This window comes from Sminthopsis crassicaudata, chromosome 1, assembly GCF_048593235.1.
Source record: "Sminthopsis crassicaudata isolate SCR6 chromosome 1, ASM4859323v1, whole genome shotgun sequence".
Taxonomy (NCBI): domain Eukaryota; kingdom Metazoa; phylum Chordata; class Mammalia; order Dasyuromorphia; family Dasyuridae; genus Sminthopsis; species Sminthopsis crassicaudata.
The window spans coordinates 77,792,696-77,816,482 of record NC_133617.1 but is presented as its reverse complement, the minus strand read 5'-3'; the positions used below and the strand labels follow the sequence as shown (position 1 = coordinate 77,816,482).

At 35.2% G+C, this 23,787-nt stretch overlaps 1 protein-coding gene across 4 annotated transcripts; it reads right to left on the bottom strand.

Annotated features, from left to right (window-relative positions):
• Positions 1–1,238: 1,238 nt before the first annotated feature.
• LOC141540168 (leucine-rich repeat-containing protein 14-like) lies at positions 1,239–23,235 on the bottom strand. 4 transcript variants are annotated; one of them, XM_074263880.1, is made up of 5 exons: positions 23,142–23,227; positions 7,596–7,754; positions 6,630–7,025; positions 3,102–3,722; positions 1,239–1,973 (listed from the first exon to the last, which is right to left on the bottom strand). In XM_074263880.1, the coding sequence occupies exons 3-5, from the start codon at positions 6,989–6,991 to the stop codon at positions 1,406–1,408; spliced, it is 1,551 nt and encodes a 516-aa protein (XP_074119981.1). In that variant the 5' UTR covers positions 6,992–7,025; positions 7,596–7,754; positions 23,142–23,227; the 3' UTR covers positions 1,239–1,405. The 4 variants fall into 4 exon arrangements, with proteins under 4 accessions (XP_074119981.1, XP_074119991.1, XP_074119971.1 ...); XM_074263890.1 differs by lacking the exons at positions 7,596–7,754; positions 23,142–23,227 and adding exons at positions 13,031–13,122; positions 16,762–16,862; XM_074263870.1 differs by lacking the exon at positions 7,596–7,754 and having other exon boundaries at positions 23,142–23,235.
• Positions 23,236–23,787: the final 552 nt, after the last annotated feature.

The following is a 23,787-nucleotide window of genomic DNA, read 5'->3' as shown; positions in this document are numbered from 1 at the left end:
ACTATAGCTTGCTTGGGGGAGGTGGAGAAGATGAAAGGGGAAAAAGAATAAAGTAAAGTTACACAGCAGAGGCAAAAAACCAAAAACTTATAAGGAAGTAAAAGATGGATAATTATGAATATAATTCCTTTTACTATTATATATTCTTTCTAAAACTGATAATTATTTTGATACATATTTTGAATCCTCCCTGATGTTCTTCTGGGCACATGACAATGTTTGTTTTATTTTGTTTTGAATTCCTTCTCTTTTTCTCTTTTCATATTCTGTTTTTAGTAAAATAAATTAAAAAATTTAAAAATTTGTCTTCTTTCATTTCTCTGTTTATAGGAATTCTTTCTATACCACTCTTATTGTTCACAACTATTGCTTCATGAAACTCATCTGCCTCTCTCACTAGATCTCACCTTTTCTACAACTTAAATTCTCACGTTTGTCTTCTAAATTTTTTTACCTTCATTGTCCAGCTTCTAATCTTACATATTCTAAATGTTTCCTGAAATCTGTTATTACAATTCTCAACTACCTCATGTGACATGTGGGTTCCTTCTTATAGCTATTGTGTTATGATAGTCTTCTCTATGTCTTAGGCTCTTACTTTGCTTTTTTTTTTTTTTTTTTTTTTTTTGTATTATAACATTTATTTTATTTGTTTCTTTGGCCTGCAGTTTCTCTGAAAATTTTTTGTTCCCTCTTTTTTTGTGGTTGGTCTAATTTGGTGTATGTGTCACTCTTTTGACCTCGTACAGGTAAATCTGGGCTCAGTCAAAGATCAAGTGCTGATCAAACAATTTTCTTCTTAGATTTTTAGGAAAAAATTCACAGAATTGAAAAGTTTCAAGAGACACAGATCATCTTATCCCACTCAGCTGAATCAGAATCCCCTTTCCAATATTTTTGATAGGTGTCGATTCAGTTTCTTTTTTGAGACCACAACAAAGTACTACTATTTCTTTTCTTTTTCTTTTTTTTCTTTTTTTTTTTTAAGTAGTACTATTTCTTAAAACTGATAATATGACTTTTGGAAAGTTTTATTTGATAAAATATTTTCCTTGAGATCCAGTCTGGAATTTTCTTCTTTACAGTTTTCATTAATTGATTTTTAAGTCTGATTTTATATTGTTACACTTAAACTATCTTTATAAAAATATCTATGGCAGTTTTAATTTTATTAATCAAAAACTAGAAACATATATAATAAAGAGGGTCAACAAATTCTGTAATATATATACAAATAATTAATATCTTAAAAGACATTTATTTAAAATAATATAAAAAATTGAAAGATATCACTTTACACAGAGAGCAAATGACGAGTGCATATACATTGTCTCCAACTTGAGATAAAAATACTAATTAAACATTTGGTTTAATGAGATTTTCCTCATTTATGATAGTCAACCCATTACTGCAGATCAAAATAGTCACTCACAATAGAGATAGAACTATTAGTGAACTCAATGTCCAACTCTTCTTTTGTGATTTGCATTGACTTAATTTCATTCAGAGTAGAGAAAAATGTGTTACTCTCAATGTTTTGCTTTGGTGTCCTTAAATAAGTTAGATGCTGGATCGATTTTGTAAAACAATCCGCGCAGATTGGAATTGACATTATCTTCATGTTGGGCAGTTTGTATGGGAATGGCTTCAAGAAAGCAATCAAACTCCTCTCAGATATTGGATTGTTATACAGACCAAGATAGGAGAGGTAGGTACAGGAATATAGATAGGATGAGATTTCATAAAAATCAGTGTCATTGAGCTCACAGTTTGTTACATTTAGCCACTTCAGTGAATTTGAGGCTGATTTTAGAAGTTTCAGGAAAGAATCTAGTTGTTTTCCTAGCATGTTGCCGGAAAGATCCAGCTTTATGAGATGGGTGCTATGGTGACTCTGGGCCATGTAAGTTAGATCTTTCTTTGTCAGAGAGCAATAAGAAAGTTGAAGGCTCTCTAGGGAGTAAGGTAGATCTCTGAAAATAAAAGAAAAAAAAATAAAGATATGTATTGTATATGCTAAAACTCAAAGAACTATTTCTATTTCTACCTCTATACCTGCTAATGGAATGCCTTCATCTTCTAGTCTTCTACCTATTCTGGACACATTTAACCCTCTAGATAAGAGATTTAGGTGTTGACAAACTTAAGGGTCCAGAATAAAAAAAATGAAAGAGAATAATGAGGAAACTAACTTATTCTGGTTTTTCATTTTTTTAAAGTTAAGATAAATAGCTTATTCAATGACCACCAAAATAAATCTTTAATGGTAACCAAAGAAGTCCTACATGTAGGAAAATGACTATAGGAAAGGAATTGGGGAAAGTTGTTATGAATAAATGAAAAAAAATAGTACCTAAAACTAGAAAAATTTAAGAGTATAATCTGGGGACATGGAACTTGTAACACCAGAAATATCAGAAGCTGAACTAAATTCCCAGCTCAACCAGGATTGGCATGTCATGTAGAAACAAATGGAAAGGACTTGTGTAGATGTCCCAGGGCTCTGATGTATACATCCATAAAACCCACATTGATGTGTGTAAGGTGCCAAGAAGGAAGTTTAATGATCAGATTAACCTAGAAGAGGCCAGAGAAATATACTCCAGGGACCTTAAAGTTTTAAGGCAGACTGACTTGCTATATATGCTTTTGGGAGCAAATATTCTGGGTTCCAGAGAAAAAATCTCTACAAACATGGAAAATGGGGTGGGGGAATCTGATGTCACTTGAATCTTACTTCCATCTGTATTAGTCATAGGAGGTTAGAACATATATAGAAACAGAGTTTAGTGTGAAAAAATTAATCTATTTGAATAAACAGGGGCTGTAATATAAAGTACTCATAAACATATTCACTCCAATATGGAAACTGGCTTATCATGAGAAGGTAAATGGGAAAGAAAAACAATAAAAATCAACATTAGAAGTCTGAGCAAGGGAAAGAAAGAGGAGAAGTAGAATAAAAGCAGATCATGTGTTAATTGGCAATATGAAAAAAAAAAAAAAAAGATAAATGATGATAGTTGAGGAGGATATGGGAAGAGAAATACACCACTGTTCTCTCAGTGGAGCTATAGGGGTTGTCTCCCAACCCTACTTACCTAAGCAGATACTCCACAAGGTCTGAAAGATGAAGACAATGTATAGAAATCTCTCTGAGGTGTTTGAATTTGCCCAGTTCTGCAGCAAGAATTTTAATATCAGTCTTTCGTGCAGTGGCTGCACTCAGTCTTTCATCTATGCTAAAAGAAGGTAAAAGCAGGCTCTGCAAGCTTTGTAAAGTTGTCATCTGTGACATAAGCCTTTTGAGTTCCATCAAGGTTATTTTGCTATATGTTAGGTCCATTCTGCGGATTGCCAAAGTGTCTAAAGGAGCAAAACATTTTACATGATAATGAAGAAAAGTGTAGGAAGTGTAGAAATTTCGGCACTTCAGGTGGAGAGGGCCGTTGGTATATTTCTTGAGAAATTTCTTTAGAAATTCCCAAAAGGAAGCGGGCATTTGGAGATCTATCAGGAGATCCACATGTATTTCTTTTGTTGAGACTGGAGATCCTTCTGCCCTCTGGTCTCCTCTTTGGCTTTGTGGGTCATCTGTCTGCCGCTGTGATGAGTTGTAGATTTGGGGATGGCTTATTAAGACAATACATAGCATCAAGAATTTTTCATTCCAAAGAATATTTCTGCTAACTACTCCTGTCATATCCACCTGCTGCAATATCCTGCATCAAGGGGGGGAAAAAAAAAAGAAAAAGGAAAAATTCATAGCCTTGGCCATAAGGCCTAGGAAGGTGTGTTTATTATCATGGCTGGAGGGATACCTAGTTCAAAATATACTGCTCCTTGCACATACTTCTATTAATCTGTTACCAAGCAGAAGCACCAACTGGGTTGTAGTCAGGAATGTCATAACTGATTGAGGGAATGAAAACAGATCTTTTCATTCGTGGATACCTTTCCCATAAATAACACGATTCATTTCCTTTTACAATTCTTCCTCTAGCTCCTTCAATTTTCTGGGACTCATTGAGGTATAGCTTCATGAGATTATACTACCTCCTTTTCTTTTTTTCCTCCTGATTCAGTGGTCTTGGGGTGGGGGAAACCCAATGATTCCTTGCCCTCCACTGATATACTCCTATTCTTATCACTCAGAAACCACTGCTACTTTGAGATTCATGTTATACAAACCGATCACCCAGACTAGATCCTGAATACATTTATTGACCAGTAGGCATTATCCTTCTCACTCCAGTTCATGCCTTCATATTAGAGGACAGGTTGATGTTCTCAATCTATTTAGACCCCATTATTTACTCTGTCATTTCCCCTCAGCTCCACCTAGAAGAAATCAACAACTATCACTCATTCTCACCTTTGGCTTCTACTTTCATGATCATGAATTCTGAATGTTCACTTACTCATCATCTCTCATCCGTCCCTCTTTTCCTTTACTTGGTAAATCCTAAATGTTGGATATGCTGGATTCAGCTCAAACTGACTCAGAAGAATCAATTGTTGAATTTTCTGTGTGAACATTTATACCTCAGAAACTGGTATTTGGTTCAAATCAACATTTCATTTGTGATTTTGTTGGTTATCTTTTATTTAGATAATGATGAAGAAAATACAAACAACTTAAAAGCACATTACATGTGCAACTTTCTTGGAAAGATAATTGTCAAACATTAACTAAAATCTGATTTTTTTGGTTTTGAGATATTATTGTACATATATAATATATACCCTAAGGAGGCCATTAAAATGAAAGTCCTCATATATCCAACATATGTATAATATATAGTAGCATTCTTTGTGGTAAGGTATCAGATGGATATCTATCATTTAGAGAATGACTAAATAAATTGTACTACATAAATTTTAATGTGCTATAAAAATATTATTAATAAAGAGAATCATTCACTGACTTAGATGAACTGAAGTACAATAAAATAAATTGAGTCAAGAAATGACTAATATTATAAATTTCATTAACAGTCATCAGGAAATAATAGAAAATGAGTATTCTGAAAATTTGGAAAAAATGAACTGAACTTTCACTTCTGTATCAGAATGGTTTTTATTTCTTGTAATACTTCTATTTATCAATTCCCCAATCTGGAAAATATATAGTCTCTTTCATGAGGACTTTGCTAATACCACTTGTTCTCCCCTCCCATTCTAGCATCATCTCTACCTCAAAGAAAAAAATTATCTTGAATATTCTTCAATATGCATGTTTCTTTTACAAAATGGTAGGTGTCTGATGGCAGAGATTATTTCTCTTTGGTATTACTATCTATCCCCAGTGCCTAATGCAGTCTCTGATAGGGAAAGCAATCAAACTTCTAAAGTGATTAATATAGGGACTTCAATATAAGATTGGGGGATTCAATATATATATATATATATATATATATATATATATATATATATATATATATATATATATATATATATATATATATTCAATATATATTGGGAGATTCCCTCTACCAGTGCAACACTTCAATGGCTTGCCAAATTAATGTTGTGAGGTGTGGTCTTTGAACACAGGTCTTCCTAGCTCTGAAGCCAAAACCATTATTTGCTATGTTTAAGCTTATAATAATAAGCTTAAATACTTATTATCAATTGGCTAGTGGTTATCTTTAGTTTTCAAGCTACAATCCCAGTGTTGCCTTTACCCTTTCTCTTTTCCAATATGCTCCATAGCCAGTTTCATAGTTTTCTCAATTCTTTTTGGTTTTTAAATCCCCATCTCCTTTCACACAGTCCCTAGGCTAATTGGAGCTAGTAAGACTATTTAAATAACTTCTAAATTTGTCTTCCTGCTTTCAATTTTTCCCATTCTAATCTAGCTTCCATATTGCCTTCAAATATACATTTTTAAACCCTAAGTCTGATATCACTTTCATAGTCAATCTTTAGGGCCTCCCCATTTCCCTCAGATTGAAATATAAAATCCTCAGCTTGAGATTTGAATTCTCTAAAGTCTAACTCTCAAATCTCTTTCTGGACCTTTTTGATACTCATCTCATGGATATACACTATGCACTATCCTCATCAACCTAACAGATTTCTGAATCTTCCCTACTGAACTTTTTAGACCTGGTTCCCCATATTGAAAATACATTCCCTCTTCACTTTTAAAATTCAACATTGCTAGCATTTTACAAAGTTGAAAGAAAAGATTCAATTTCCTACCAATGAGATTATATAATATGTTTTTAGTTCTATCTCTAGAAAATTGTTCAATTCTATATTTTTCTTTTTTTATCTTTGTGTTAAAATTTTCCAGTTTTGAGAGAAGAATGCTAATACTCTTTTGGGATCTAATGCTCTTGCAATTCAGCTAATTTTACTGTAATGAATTTAAGTGATCAAAGTTCTAATCACTATTTATTGCTAGTAGTCTTTTCCCATTCCCCTGTAGCTGTTTGAGTTTTCCTCATCCTGAGATTGCTTTGTATGAAATAATCTGACTTTGTGCTATATCCATTAACACTTTAAATATCTACCCTAGCATCCTTGCCTATGGTAGATGCTTAGCAAATATTAGCTGAAATGAAAACAACAGAATGTTTTCCAGAGTATGGTACAACTTCCCAGGTTCCCTAAGGACAAACCTTTTTGGGAGCTGCTGTGAATCATCCATCATTGCTTTCTTTACATACTTTATCACTCCAAAGATGATGTTATTAATTCTTTTTTGTCTTAACTCATCATAAATGAGAATCTCCCAACATTTTTGACATTTCTTAGAAGACTTTCTGGAAGAGCACCAACATGTCTGTAACAGCTTCTGGAGTTTAAATTGCGGATAAGGCCACGTCATCATCAGCTTAGACAGCAGCTTTATCTTATTGTATCTGTAAGCTACTTTGAATAGGATATCATACACAACAGATGGCACAGATTCCAACATTTTACATATGGCCTCCTCATCCTTGACTAGTTGTTGAGCACTCAGGAAAGTCAGGGTGTACATAGCTGGTGTCAGGGAAACTCAGAACTGCCAATATCTGCCAAAGAAAAAGATCATAAAGCTCAGAATGAATCCAAGGGACTTAAAAGCTTGAGCCTATATCCCTATTCATCTCTTCTGTTTTTCTAGCATGGTTATTAGTATTTAGTTGAGAAGCTATTTTTTAGAGAGGATTATTAAGAAAGCCCTGAGCTCATGCTGGGCTCTGCCTTTTCCCCTTCAATATTCCTATTGAGGCTAATCTGGAATTGACATGTTCCAATTATTTCTCCCTATTGATTATGCTTCCAGACTCCTCCATCTCTCTATCTTCTAGACTATTTTCTTCAAGTCAGCCATTACTTTTCTTCTTGTAGGAGCACTCTACTGGACCTGTCTTGAACAGGATGCACTTATGGCTACACCATTCTCAATATCCAACATCATTAATCTTTTTATTTGAAGGACTACTGGTTGTCCATGCTTGATACCAAAAATATAACTCCTTCCCCTCAAGGAACTCCTGGTATGACAAATGGAGAGGATATCTCTCAATTGTTAAGAGATGGAAGTATATCAAGTGTAAAAACAAAATTGCTTTTTGAGCTCTATGGAGGAAAATTCTTACCAAGTAGAGAGTTAAGGGAATGACAAGGAAGTATTCAAGGTGTCCTAGAGTAGTTCAAGTTTTATTTGATCTTTGAAGGACAGGTGATAGTTCTGAGTCAAATGTCGGGTCAGGAGAAGATTATGGTCATGATCTAAGAGATTCTAATAAGAGCATGATCTAAAAGGACAGAGAGAAGAGTGAAGTAACAGATGTCAAAGCTGAACAAACAAAAACTATAGACCACGATTGGTTCGTTATGAAAAAGAAGGCAAGCAGATTGTAACATTATCCCAACATACTGAAAGCTCTCTGTTACCAGAGGGAAATTGTTGTGGATTTTTTGTCTTTAGTTCTTGAAGAGGATCATAATATCAGGAAGGTGATGTCTTGACTTGCAAGTAAATTGGACTTAAGGGAGGATAGGCAGGGCTGGTCGCCAGTCTCACTTATTCTTGCCGAGATATCTGGATTGAGTCGCATGATATATCTCAGGATGCATTGGAGATTAGAGGAGGAGACCTCGGCCTTTGTAAGCTAAGATCTGTCCCTAGTCTCAGTTTGTGGCAACACCCATTCAATGATTCAAGCTAGGTAAGAAATAAGGCAATAAATGGCCTCTTTTATCTTCTCAAAAAAAAAAAATTAATCTGGCAGGGGAAGATCTTCACAGTTCTTTGCCAAAAAGGGAATTGTTATTTACATTTACTCTGAATGGTCAAGATCCAACCAATGATCAACAGAAAGTTTTGGGGGGACTTATTTTTTTCCCCAGTCACAGCTAGAGTGATTTGACTTTAAGGCATAGTCAAGTAACTCCATTTCAATCTGAGTGGGCTTTATTAGTATTAGTACATTAATAAAACATTATCTTTCTCAGAGAAAACATGCCTTATTCTATCTAAAATTTCTCTCTCAATACGAGATAAGTTTCAGCCTTGAATCACTTCCATCATGCATCATTTTCTTGCCTACATATTTGCTGTTGAATTAATAAAGGTGGAGAAAAATTTGCAACTATTCAGAATTCAGTACAAATTTATGTTAGATAACCTAAAGTGGGTCCTCACTGCTGCTAGGCAATTTTGCTAAGCCCCTATTATTAACTTATTATCTTACCCATCCCACCTACTCTTCCCAAACTTTAATTCCTCTTCAAACCTCCTGTGAATGGCCCTCCCCTACTATTTCAGCTGAGAATCTTGCTTCATTTCACAGAAATAAATTGAGGCCATTCACCACAAATTTTCTCTTTTCAACTTTTCCTGATAGATCAGTCAGATGCTTTCTGCTACTTTCTCTTCCTTCATCCTTTTTTTTAATGTGATCTTTGATATCACCAATGTTAATCTTTTCATTTGTTCAAGTGATCCCATTGCTTCCCATCTCCTTCAAAGGTAACCTCTTCTGTCAGCCCTACTCTTTCACTTGTTTTCAATATTTGTCTCATTATAGACTCATTGTGTACTGCCTCCAAATTTGTCCTATCTGGCTTAGTATGAAAAACCCTCCACAAATCTTTTTTTTTTTTTTTTTTAATTTCTTCTAACTATTGTCCTCTACTTTTTCTGATCTTTGTGGCTAAAATTCTTCAAAATACCTTCCACAACAGGAGCTTCTACTTTTTCTCCTCTCATTTTGCTCTTAATTTCCTAAAATCTGGCTTTGACCCTTATTATTCCATTGAAAATCCTCTCTCAAAAGTAACTAATGATATATTAGTTGCCAACTGGCCTTTTCTCAATTCTCCTTCTCCCTGACTTTTCTGTACAGCCTTTGACACTGCTGAACAATGTTCCCTCCTTGATACTCTTTTCTCTCCTGATTTTTTTATTTTATTTTATTTTATTTTTTCCTTTCCTGGTTCCTTTTTCAGACTGGTTCTCTTACTCGGGTTCTATCCTGGGTGTATCTGTTTCTCTTTCTATACTATTTCTTTGGGGTTCCCTCTATTCTATTTCACTTGGTGACTTAATTGCCATTTTCATGCTGATCATTCTCAAATCTACCTATTCTATCCTCAATCTCTTTGCTAACCTCTAATCCCACATCTCTAACTGACTTTCAGGTATCTCAATCTGGATGTCCAATAGACATCTTAAACTTAATATGTTCAAAATAGAACTCATTTTTCTTTTCCCCTAAAGTATCCCCCCCTACATTTCCTATCAATATAGAGTTCATCACCACCTTCCCAGTCCCTAGAGGAACAACCTAGAAACTATCTTAGATCCTTTTATCATATCTCATATGCAAATTTTTCTAAATGCCCTTTTTATCCTACCTTTTCCTATGTCATGCTTTCCCCCCCTCTTTATTCCTTTCCCATTAATCTACACATTTTGTACCAGTACCATTACTCTGCTTACCTTTCTATTCCCCATCTAATCCTTTATTCCTTGCCCATTAAACTACCCACCTTGTTCCCCTGATAGAAATCTACATGTCCTTCTATATATGTCTATTCTTTCCTCTCTTATTTCTTTATAAATTTTGGAGGATGCTAAAACCTTTATGCTATGTATTTGTAGTATTCCCTATTTAACCCATTCTTGATGTGTATAGGTTTTCAGGACTATGAGCCCTCCTCTGCCTTCTAATACCTCTGTATCGTATCAGTTCTTCCTCTGAACCTCATTTATATAACCTAATTACTAATTTTTTTTAACCTTTTCCTAGACCATATTGCTTTTTAGAATCAGATCATACTCAGCTCTGCCCCAGTCTTTCTTTTGAACTATCCAATTACCAATGTCAATCTTAAATATGTGGTATCCATTTCCATGCATAATGCATAAATGATTTGTCCATGTTGAATTCCTTAAAATTAATCTTCGATATTGGCTCTGATATGTTCATTTTTTTTATTATGTTCAGGTTTGGTTGAGACAACAAACTAAAAATCTACAAATTTGCTGAATGTCCATTTTCTTCATACAATATTATAATTTTGCTGGATACGATATTTTTGGCTACAGACCTAGTATTTTTGATCAGCAATATATATTATTCCAGAACTTGAAGTCTTTTATTGTGGCTACTGCTAAGTCTTTTATAATTCTAATTGTAGCTCCACCATATTTGAAAAATGTAAAGGGCTAGAACTGAGCAGATGTACTTAACCTAGATGCAAGGTAACCTAGCACTTAGGGCTAATTACCAATTGGACAATTCTCTATTAACATGTTTGGAGGATGACCCTACTCAACTCTATGCTGGCTCAATCTGTGGGTGTGGTGAGAGAAGGGAGGAGAGATCAGCCGGTGGAGAAGTAGGAGGAGGATCATTCTTTGGAGATGGAGAGAGGAAGAAGGTGTGGAGATTCTTCTATCTAATTCCTGACTGTGATCCCAAAAGACCAAGAAAAAAGACTTTTGCTTATCCTGATTCCGGCTGATTCTAAGATATGCAGGGTCTTAATAGAAAAACTTTTTTGTTTGTTTTGTTGCAAAATTTTCTTTGTTCTGGAGGTTCAAAATTGGGTAATAATATTCTTATATATTTTCTACAAAGATTTTTTCCACTTTTACTTTTTCGTCCTGTTTTATCATTCCAATTACTTTTATTATTTCTTGCATTGTTGTGTCAAAGTCCTTTTTTTGGTTGTTGCTCAGAGCTTTCAGATAGTTCAATTCTTTTTATATTTTCTCTTCTTGACTTGTTCTCCAGATTTGTTGTTTTTCTTATAAAATATTTTTGTTCTATTTTTTCCCCATTCTTTACATTTTGTAAGTTATATCTTGGTCTCTCATAGCTTCACTGGCTTCCCTACACCCAATTCTAATTTTTTAAAGAATTATATTGTTCTTTAATATTCTAGCTCCTTTTATAGTTGGCTTTTTTTATATTCTTGTTTTCTTGCATAATTTCCCCAGCTTTGTACTTCCCTTGTAATTTTCTTTCTGTTGATTTTGTTTGTGCAAAGACTTTTTAATTTAATGCAATCAAAATCATTCATTTTGCCTTTCATAATGCTCTCTATCTCTAGTTCTTTTTTGGTCATGACTGCTGCTTTATAATATAAATTTAGGTTTGCTACCCCTAAGCCACCATCCTTTGTTTTATTTTTTCATTAATTCTCTTGATATTCTTGATCTTTTGTTCATCAAGATGCATTTTGTTATTATTTTTCAAGTTCTAAAAAATAATGTAGGCCAATTTAGTCAAAATTGTCATTTTTAATCATATTAGCTCAACCTAGTCATGAAAAATTGACATTTTTCCAGTTTATTTGTGTAAGAAATGTTTTGTAATTGTGTTCATATAGTTCTTGGGTTTGTCTTGGCAGGTAGATCACCCAATTTTTAATTTTGTCTATGGTAATTTTAAATGGAATTTTTCTATCTCTTTCTGATGAGCTTTGTCAGTAATATATGGAAATGCTGATGATTTGTGTGGATTTATTTTATATCCTGCAATTTTCTTAAAGCTATGAATCGTTTCCAGTAGATTTTTGGATAGTTTTCTAGGATTCTCTAAGTATATCATCATATCATCTACCAAGAGTGATATCATCTAGAAAGAGTGATAGTTTTATTTCCTCATTGCCTATTCTAATTCCTTTAATTTCCTTTTCTTTTCTTATTGCTAAAGCTAACATTTCTAATACAATGTTGAATAATAGATGATGATAATGAACATTCTTGTTTCACCCTGATCTAATTGAGAATGTGTCCAGCTTCTTTTCATTACAAATTATGCTTGTTGTAAGTTTTAGAGAGATGCTGCTTATTATTTTAAGAAAAACTCCCTTTATCCCTATGCTCTCTAGTGTTTTTAATAGGGATGGGTGCTGTATTTTGAGAAAAGCTTTTTCTGCATCTTTTGAGATTATCATATGATTTCTGTTGGTTTTTGTTATTGATATGGTTGATTATATTGTTCATTAAAAAAAGTATTAGTGTAAGCATCTCTAAAACTGAGGGTGGGGAGGATGGTTCCTCTAGTTTGACTTCAGTTCTTCCCTCTGACCTGGACCCCAAAACCAAAAGCTTCCCCCTCCTGCAGTGCCTATAGCCAGAAGGATCCCTGTCCTACTGCTCCTGCACTCACTGGGTATCCTTCTTACCCATGTCTGTGTCTCTGCAAGACAGTTGGACCTGGTATTCCTGATCAACTGAGGTTTCTTCAGTCTTCCTGGACTGAGATTTGGTTACCCATGCTGATCGGGAGATGAAAGTTCCTGCAGTTCAGTTGACATTCCAATCAAACCCAGTTAGCTCCAGATTTCTCTAATTGCTATTTCTGCGGAATTAGCCTATATATATTAATAATTCACACTGGTTAATTCCCAACCTGGGGGTCTTTCTTGGGATTTTCTCCAGTTATTCCAGGAAAATCCTTGTTCTGTCCCAAGTCTCCTCTTTTCTTTTTCCCCCACTAGGCTGTTTGCCCTGAGGCGCAAAATTTTTCTAGTTGTGGGGGAAATTTGGAAAGTTTGAAATTTTCTGACCTACCCTGTTATCTTTCCAGAATCCTCCCCTGTGCAAGCTTTTCTTTGTCACTTCCAGGTTCTCCTTCAACCACAACGAATCAGTAACCTCTTTTCCTTGAGAAACAAGGTCAAGTTGTCAAACAGACTACAGGTATATACCAATAAATTATTAATTAGTTGTAAGGGGGATTTATACCAGGGAAGCAAGGATGATTCAACATTGGGAAAACCATCAACTAGAATAAAAACTAAAACATTCAAAAATCACAAAAATATTCTGAATTGTTTCATTTTTTCCCCAAATTACAACAGTCTGCTATGCCAAAATTACTACAAAGTATAAGTATAGAGAGACCTTTTGTTAATATCATAAGTAGTATCTATCTCAAAGCAAAAGCAACATCATATGGAATGGGGATATACCAGAACCTTTTTATACAAGAATGAAGTAAGAATGTTCACTCTCCCATCAAATCCCAGGCCAGCTAGGTTGCATAGTTATAGAGCACTTGAACTAGGAAGTTTTCTAAGAGATCCTAATAAAAAGCTATTAGAAATAATCCACAACTTTAGCAAAGTTGCAGGATACAAAATAAATCCACATAAATCCTCAGCATTTTTATGCATCACCAATAAAATCCAACAGCAAGACATACAAAGAGAAATTCTATTCAAAATAACTGTGGATAGTATAAAATATTTGGGAATCTATCTACCAAAGGAAAGTCAGGAATTATATGAGCAAAATTACAAAACACTTGCCACAAAAATAAAGTCAGATTTAAATAATTGGAAAGACATTAAGTGCTTTTGGATAGGCCGAGCGAATATAATAAAGATGACAATACTCCCCAAACTAATCTATTTATTTAGTGCTATACCAATCAGACTCCCAAGAAACTATTTTAGTGACCTAGAAAATTAACAACAAAATTCATATGGAAGAACAAAAAGTCGAGAATTTCAAAGGAATTAATGAAAAAAAAAATCAAATGAAGGTGGCCTGGCTGTACCTGATCTAAAACTATATTATAAAGCAGCAGTCACCAAAACCATTTGATATTGGCTAAGAAATAGACTAGTTGATCAGTGGAATAGGTTAGGTTCACAGGACAAGATAGTGAATAAAAATAGCAATCTAGTGTTTGACAAACTCAAAGATCCCAACTTTTGGGATAAGAATTCATTATTTGACAAAAACTTCTGGGAAAACTGGAAATTAGTATGGCAGAAATTAGGCATGGACCCACACTTAACACCACATACTAAGATAAGATCAAAATGGGTCCATGATTTAGGCATAAAGAATGAGATCATGAATAAATTAGAGGAACATAGGATAGTTTACCTCTCAGACTTGTGGAGGAGGAAGGAATTTGTGACCAAAGGAGAACTAGAGAACATTATTGACCACAAAATAGAAGATTTTGATTACATCAAATTAAAAAGCTTTTGTACAAACAAAACTAGAAGGGAAGTAACAAACTGGGAAAATGTTTTTACAGTTAAAGGTTCTGATAAAGGCCTCATTTCCAAAATATATAGAGAACTGACTCTTAATTTATAAGAAATCAAGCCATTCTCCAAATGATAAATGGTCAAAGGATATGAACAAACAATTTTCAGATGATGAAATGGAAACTATTTCCACTCATATGAAAGAGTGTTCCAAATCACTATTGATCAGAGAAATTAAGACAACTCTGAGATACCATTACACACCTGTCAGATTGGCTAAGATGACAGGAAAAAATTTTGTTTTTACATTTTTCATTAATTTTATAATTATAATTTTTTGACAGTACATATGCATGGGTAATTTTTTACAACATTATCCCTTGCCCTCACTTCTATTCTGAATTTTCCCTCCTTCCCTCCACCTTAGATCCCTTATATGGCAGGCAGTCCCATATATGTTAAAAGTGTTATAGCAGGGGTCCTCAAACTACCACCCATTAGCCAGATGCAGCCTGCTGAGGACGTTTATGTGGCCTACTGGGTTATGGCAAAATCAGACCAGAAGTGACATTCGACCTAAACTCACGTTAGCAATGCACACTTCTGGCACTGGGCTGAGGGAGTGGAGACAGAGTGTCTGGCCCTCCAATAGTCTGAGGGACAGTGAACTGGCCCCCTAATTAAAAAGTTTGAAGACCACTGTGTTGTAGTATATCTTAGATACAATATATGTGTGTAGAACTGAATTTCTTGTTGCAGAGGAAGAATTGGATTCAGAAAGCAAAAATACCCTGGGAAGAAAAACAAAAATGCAAACAGTTTACACTCATTTCCCAGTGTTCCTTCTCTGGGTGTAGCTGATTCTCTCCATCAATTGGAACTGAATTAGATCTTCTCTTTGTTGAAGATATTCTCCAATTGATGGGCATCCATGAAGACAGGAAACAATAATGATGAATGTTGGAGGGGATGTGAGAAAACTGGGACACTGATACGTTGTTGGTGGAGTTGTGAAAGTATCCAACCATTCTGGAGAGCAATCTGGAATTATGCCCCAAAAGTTATCAAACTGTGCATACCCTTTGATCCAGCAGTGCTACTACTGGGCTTATATCCCAAAGAAATACTGAGGAGGGGAAAGGTACCTGTATGTGCCAAAATGTTTGTGGCAGCTCTTTTTGTAGTGACTAGAAACTGGAAAATGAACAGATGCCCATCAATTGGAGAATGGCTAGATAAATTATGATATATATGAATGTTATGGAATATTATTGTTCTATAAGAAATGACCAACAGGATGAATACAGAGAGGCTTGGAGAGACTTGCATGAACTGATGCAAAGTGAAATGAGCAAAACCAGAAGATCATTATATACTTCAACAAGGATACTGTATGAGGATGTATTCTGATGGAAGTGGATATCACACATATATTGTATCTAGGATATACTATATCACATTTAACATGTATGGGACTGCCTGACATCTAGGGGAGGGGGTGGAGGGAAAGAGGGAAAATTCAGAATAGAAGTGAGTGTAAGGGATAATGTTGTAAAAAATTACCCATGCGTATGTACTGTCAAAAAAAAGTTATAATTATAAAATTAATTTTAAAAAATGAGAAAAAGAAAGAAAGAAAGAGAAAGAAAGAGAAAGAAAGAGAAAGAAAGAGAAAGAAAGAAACCCTCCCAAACCCAAAAAAGGTGAATTAATTGTTGGACATAATTGAAAAAGACTAAAAAACAATAAATAATTCAAATTTATTTCTCTCTGCCCACAAATATCTTGTTTCTAGTCACGTGGATAACCACTTCTGACTCTCCTTGGCCTATGCTGTCATAATAACTAAACATTCTAATCCCTTTCCATAGAATTCTGAGGAACTACAGAAGCAGAAAACAATCTTGGAACTGTCTCTGTTATTTCATAATTAGAAACTAAGGTCCAAAGAGGAAAACTGTTTACCCAAAGTCACAATGAGTTAATAATGTGATCATTCATATTGAATTCAATTGGCTCAATACCTCCCTCTTCTTCAGAGTGCCTCTCTTTACCTAGTTTCTTCTTCCATCATTTAATAAAAGCACAATACTCACACACAGTAGAGGTTAATAGATTGTGTGGACAAACTGGGAATGGAATCAAACTATAACTTCCTGAGGAGGTAAAGGGCCCATAGGCCAACAAGGGAGCAAAGCTGTTCTATTGCCTCCTCCTTCACCTAATAATTGCTACTCTTGAATACTTATACCCCACCACCTTTGCATTTGGAGCCACTTGCGACTATCCACTTACCAGAAATCTTCTCAGGAAATATTTTGCGGATAAAATGGTCAGCTTGGATTCAAACGTAACTGGGCATTTCTTGAGAACACACTGAACTCAGCTTTCTATGGACCTCATTTAATTTAGAGATGTTATGCCTTTCTATTACACTAAGACACCTGTGCCCAATTCTCTTGTTAGGTATAAATTCAAGAGAGATTACAGCTGATTAGTGATTTAAATTTTTCACTATTTTTTTTTTCAGCAATTCAAGGGTTTGACTATATGGGGACTTGCTCATGTTTGAAAGTGAAGGTAGATGAGGGACAAGCACTTTTGGACTGAATATATTAGATGCCTGGGGTCCCTTGGGGAGAAATAAAGAGTTGGTGAACAATTAAGAAGGATCTGGGATTATGTACTCCTGAAATAAGTGGCGTTGATTCTGGAGGAAGGGAGGATGTAAGAATTTATAGGTAAGGCCCCTATAGATAGAAGCTTTCTCTTGGGGAAGAAAAAAATAGCAGAATTAGAGAGAATGTGATAAGATATGTGCCAAGAAGAGGTTTCAGGACACCCTGGGGCTGTCATTTTATAAACTGTTATCCTAATTCTGCTTATTTCTCTCTGTATCATTTCATGCATCTCTTGCCTGAACTTCTCTAAGTCACTGAATTCCTCTTCTCTATAATTACTTACAACCTAGAATACCCCTTTATAGTTATTCATCATGATTTATTTGATTATTTTACGACCAGTAAGCCCAAATTCCCTACCCCTTTTTTCCTTGTTATGATGAGTTCTACTATAAATATTCTGGCATGTATGAGGGATTTTGTTCTGTCATTTAGTTCCTTGGCATCTATATTCATTAGTGGAACCATTGTTTCAATCAGTAGCTTTTAACTGGTTGATAATTTTTCTCTCAAAATACAAATTTATTTCCAGCATATGTAGTTGAATTTAGGATGCTATATTTCTATATTTATAAGTAAACCTCTATTCCCATATTTATGTTTATATAGCAAGGTAAACACTAGAACACTAAATTAACACACAGATAATGCTTTTTGCACCAATCCTGAAGTCAGAAGGATCTGAATTCAAATTTGACCTCAGACACTTAATACTTCCTAGTTGGTGACCTTAGGCAAGTCACTTAACCTCAATTGCCAAAATTAGAGAAGATATAAACTGAGGTCTAGAGAATTTCCCTGACTTGTTCAAGGTAACATAGTAATAATGATTACCTCAGAAACTGAGGCAAGATAGAGATTAGAGAGTTTTTAGTATTTTATTTGAATTTCTGAGAGGGAGAGATTTTTTGGATTCAAAGGATCCATTCAGTCCCAGGGATGATATCTCAAAGAATTCAGCCACAGTATTAGCCTTAGCATCAGCTTAAACATCAGCAAGGAACGTGAGAGTCGTTTTTTATATCTGTGATTTTTAAGCTATAAGGATAGACAAAGACATGGGTGGAGTCAGAACACTGAAAGTGGGAATCTCCAAGAAGGGATCATCAATCCAGTTCTGACAGGTTGGGAGTAGGATTATAAATTCTTCATAACTTAGGAGGAATTAGGAGCCAGGAAGTCTGAGGTATCTGAGATAGGACATCTGGAGTTTTATCTTTTGTAATGTCAGAGTGACCAGCTACAGCCTTAATTATCTCAGTCTTAATGGTCAGGAAGGGAGGTTGCAACCATGGGGATTGAGACAGAACCATTCAAGGAATTGAGGCAGAACAATTTAGGGAAATTGAGGCAGGATAATTAGAGAAACTGAGGCAGGACAATAAAAGGGAACTGTGGCATAACAGTAAAGGGTTAAAACTGAATTGACAATTTCTATGAAACTTTTTAAAAAGGCAAAAGACAATCTTTGCTCTTATGGAGCTAATGGTTTAATATCAGTAGGGGCTGAGGGAAGAAGCAACATTGTAAAAACAAGATAAATTTAGGATAAATTGGAAATAATATAGGAAAGCACCAAATTAAAAAAATTGTATTTCATTAACTATTTTCCAATTACATCAAAACAATTGTTGTAGTGTCCCCTAAGGCTACTCTATCTGCCTACCCTTTGGTGGCCACAACTAGGCAGGTTCACCTGCCTTCCGCCTCCAACCTGGATTACACAGAGACAGACCGACCAGGAGGTACTTCACTTGATCTTATCAGCTCCCATGCATTTAATTATCATCTTTATGCTCAAGCTTTATGCTTTATGCTTTTCTCAAATCTACCTCTTCTACTTAAATTATTTTGCTGACCTTCAATCTCACATTTTTCCACTGTTTTTCGGGTATCAAAGACTAGATGTCCTGTAGACATCTTAAACTCAATATATTCAAAACAGAACTCATTTTCTTTTCTCCCAAGTCCTCCTCCTTCTAACTTCCCTATTACTCTAGAGGTCAACACAGTATTTCCAGGCTCTCAGAGTCACTAGATTGTGATTTTAGATTCCTCACTCCCATGTCCGAGCTATTTTGCCACTAGCAGGCTCTCTTTCAACCACAATGAATCAGTAACCTCTTTCCCCTTGAGAAATAAAGTAAGTTGAAAGAGTGTTCCAAATCACTTCCGATCAGAGAAATGCAAATTAAGACAACTCTGAGATACCACTACACACCTGTCAGATTGGCTAAGATGACAGGAACAAATAATGACGAATGTTGGAGGGGATGTGGGAAAACTGGGACACTGATACATTGTTGGTGGAGTTGTGAAAGAATCCGGCCATTCTGGAGAGCAATCTGGAATTATGCCCAAAAAGTTATCAAACTGTGCATACCCTTTGACCCAGCAGTGCTGCTATTGGGCTTATATCCCAAAGAAATACTAAAGAGGGGAAAGGGAGCTGTATGAGCCAAAATGTTTGTAGCAGCTCTTTTCGTAGTGGCCAGAAACTGGAAGATGAATGGATGTCCATCAATTGGAGAATGGTTGGGTAAATTGTGGTACATGAATGTTATGGAATATTATTGCTCTGTAAGAAATGACCAGCAGGAGGAATACAGAGAGGCTTGGAGAGACTTACATCAACTGATGCTGAGTGAAATGAGCAGAACCAGAAGATCACTATACACTTCAACAACAATACTGTATGAGGATATATTCTGATGGAAGTGGATATCTTCAACATAAAGAAGATCCAACTCACTTCCAGCTGATCAATGATGGACAGAAACAACTACACCCAGAGAAGGAACACTGGGAAGTGAATGTAAAATATTAGCACTACTGTTTATCTACCCAGGTTACTTATACTTTCGGAATCCAATACTTAACGTGCAACAAGAAAATTGCATTTACACACATATATTGTATCTAGGTTATACTGTAACACATGTAAAATGTATGGGATTGCCTGTCATCTAGGGGAGGGAGTGGAAAATTTGGAAAAATGAATACAATATAATATTATAAAAAAATTACTCATGCATATATACTGTCAAAATTTTTATAATTATAAAATTAATAAAAAAGAGAAATAAAGTAAGTTGTCAAATAGACTATAATTATATATATCCTAGTAATCATCCATTTTGACCATGTGGGATTTATACCAGGAATGTAAGGACAATTCAAAATCAGAAAAAAAAAAAAAAACTAACCAGATTAAAACCCAAAAGTCACATGATCTGAGTAGCTCCAGAAAAAGCTTTCTGCCAAATTGTAATGGTCTTTAATCCCAAAAACACTCCAAAATTTGACCATAGCAGGAGCTTTTTAAATACAATTAGCATGATTTATTTAAAACCAAAGGCAACGTTATATATGAAAAGGGGAACTTTTTCAATAAATATAAGAGTAAAGAAAGGGTGCTCCCTTTCCCAACAACTATTTATTAAAATTCTGGAAAAGCTAGCTATAGACATATCCCCCCAAAAAAAAAAAAGGAATTAAAGGGAGGATAAGTAAAGAAGAGAAAAAACCATTCCTGTTTGCTGATGATGTAATTGTTTACTTGGAAAATTTCAGGGAATCAAAAGAGATGCTCACTAATACAATTAAGAACTTCATAGAAATTGCCTGCTTCAAAATGAATCCATAAAAATTGACAAATGTCTATATAATAATAATAAATTCCCAAAACAATAATGAAAAGAGAAATCTCATACCAACCATAAAAAACTATAAAATGCAATAATGTGGAGATTAACCTTCCAAAGTGCAAAATAGAATCATATATATTCAATCACAAGGGTTATGGTGGAGAAGAACAAGATTTGACATTGCAAGGTAAAGAGAGGGAAGTAGTGACGATTGTGATCAAACGAGGGCATTTCAAAGTTTGTGGTGGTGTAAGTGGGTGATTACAGAATCAGTGTATAACCATCCTTATGTGTACTGGGGTAAAGTGGAAAAATAGGACTTGTGAAATGAAAAAAGGAAATTGTAGATCTGAGAGGTTAAGATGTTCAGTATCAATATAAATGTAGGAAAAGAAAAGGAGAGCAAAGACTATGAACTTGGCATTTTACTTATGAAAGAAAGGACAGTGTTCTGGAAGTTTATGGACACAGCTACCAGCATTGATTGGGAAGTAGGCTGAGAGAACCTCAGGGGAGCAAGATTATCTATTAATTATGGTTGAAGGAAAATATGGTAGCAGCAATAGGGAGCAAGGAGTATTCTAACTGTCCCTCCTCCCATCTCAGCCAATTAGAGAAATATTACAGCTAGTGCTAGAAAGAGTAGCTAGGGAGGCTGCATCATGAGGATGGAGCGGATTTCAGCAAAGGCCAGAATATAGAATAAGCAGGAAAGTAAAAGATTTGAAGATGAAACAAGTTTGTTCCCCGTGGAAAAGGCATTCCAGAGAGCACATTGGGGGGCGTAGGTAGGATTATAATAGGGTTTTTTAGAGGGTCTTTTAGCTTGAAGGCAATGGAAATAAGATATCAAAGCAGTGTGTGGTGAGGGGCGGGGGCGATATAGGGATGGGGGCGATATAGGGATGGGGAGTATGGAGTTCAAATGATAACAGCTAGTGGTTCAGAATCACTAGAAGGAGATCAGATAGGTTTCCATTTTGAATAGGAGTTTGTCCTCAGGGTACAGAATTTTCTCTTCGGGAATTCAGATGAGAAAACAGATGATTAGAGCTGAAGGAATAATGTTATTTCCTTTCCTCAGAGCAAAAGACAAGGCTGGAAACTTAATAAAATGTCCTTTTTCTCTTTCCTGGAAGGGATGATTCTTGTGTTGAACGGCATGATATTCTTAATGAGGCAGGAGACCTAGCTTGTTGGAATGGAATTTTCTCTCCCCATATATGAAAGACAAGAGATTCCTATAGGATGCAATATTATTTCTCCTCTTTAGCACGGAGGCTAAAGATTAAGCATGAGTTCTTGTGTAATGGAATTGTGTTTAATTTCTTCCCCCATGAACCTGAAGTCCAGGCAGGATATTTGCCACATTGAAATACTGGTTTTTTTCCTGCAACTCCGAAGACAGGATATTGACTTGTTATTGTATGATTTTTTCTTCTTTTTGATGGAGGGTAGAAACTAAGCACAATATTTGATTAGATGAAATCATATTCTGACCTATTTTCTCAAAAAACTAATGTTCAATAAAATGATGTCTTGTTCTTTTAAATGAGGCTATAGTCCAGATAGGAAACTTGGAGTCAGAATGACATTTTTTAAATGACTAATCTCTATTCTGTAGCAATACGTGGTAGATTTTTTTTAAAAACAAATTCCTCTGATATGACGTACAGAAAATTAGCTAGTATATAGAAAGTGTTGTTGTTTGGCATCAAATATCATGAACTCATTAATTCAGTAATGATACTTTGAAATCCTAATACAAAGTCAAGACAACAAGGAAATAGACATTTGTCTAAGCAACTGAAAAGGGTTGTATGATGATATAGTGCTAACATTCTAGTAGTAGAAGTAAAAACAAGTATCCCTCTTGAACCTCAAGGTTTTCAATGTCTATAGTGGTCTGAAAAAAAGAAAACTTCAGTTAGAACAATTCTTTCTGGAAGTTTTGAACGGGAAAAGAGCAGGGAGGGCAAAAGGCGTATAATACAGTAATTTAAAAAAGAGAAAGAAAGGATTGCATTTTCAATTTCTTGTAAGGTGGATACACAGAGTGTAAACACATGAAGGAAGATTTGGGGAATAGGGAACACAGATAAATTTCACTTGAGGAAGGGAATATCACATAGTTGGGTTTGATATAGGAATAAATTCATTAGGGAAAGAATGATATACTTAGAGATATAGGAATATAACCTCCTGAGGAGCCTCTCAGAAGGGCCAATGAGTCAGTAAACCTGTTCTCCTACTGCCCCTTCCTCCTCTTAATCCTCTACCTTGCTACTCTTGAATACTTATCCCCTCCTGCCTTTATATTTAGGACTACCTACAACTATCCACTCACCTGAAGTCTCCTCAGGAAATGTTCTAACAATAAAATGTAATGATCATCTAGGACATACATGCAATGAGGCATTACTGGAGAACATGCTGAATTCGGATTGCTCTGGGGCCCATTTAATTCAAAGCAGTTATAACCTGTTATACTAAGACACCTGTGCCCGATCCCTTACTAGATATAGATGTTAGAGAAATTACAGCTGTCTTTACTTTATCACACTGATTAGTTGACTAAGTACTCACTAATTTACTTTTTTCTTCAGGAATTCAAGGGTTTGAGTATAAGGAGGGTTGGTAGTCCCAAAGTGAAGTAGGTGAGAGACAAGGTGCTAGATGTCTGGGAGATCTTGGTCATCATCTTGGAGAAAGATGAACACTTTAAAAACAACCAATTAATAAGGATCTGAGGGCCTCCTGGGTGCTCCTTTGAACCAAGTGCATTGATCTGGAGGAATAGAGACTGCATTTGTTTCCAAGGCCCCTGTAGATAGAGACTTTCTTTTTGGAGAGGGAAGCAGAGAAATAGCAGGATTAGAGAGAATGTGACATGTTATCTGCCAAGAAGAGAGGTTCCAGGAGACTTAAGGGCTATCATTTTATAAATTGTTATCCTAATTCTGCTTATTTTTCTGTCACTTCATGTATTTCTT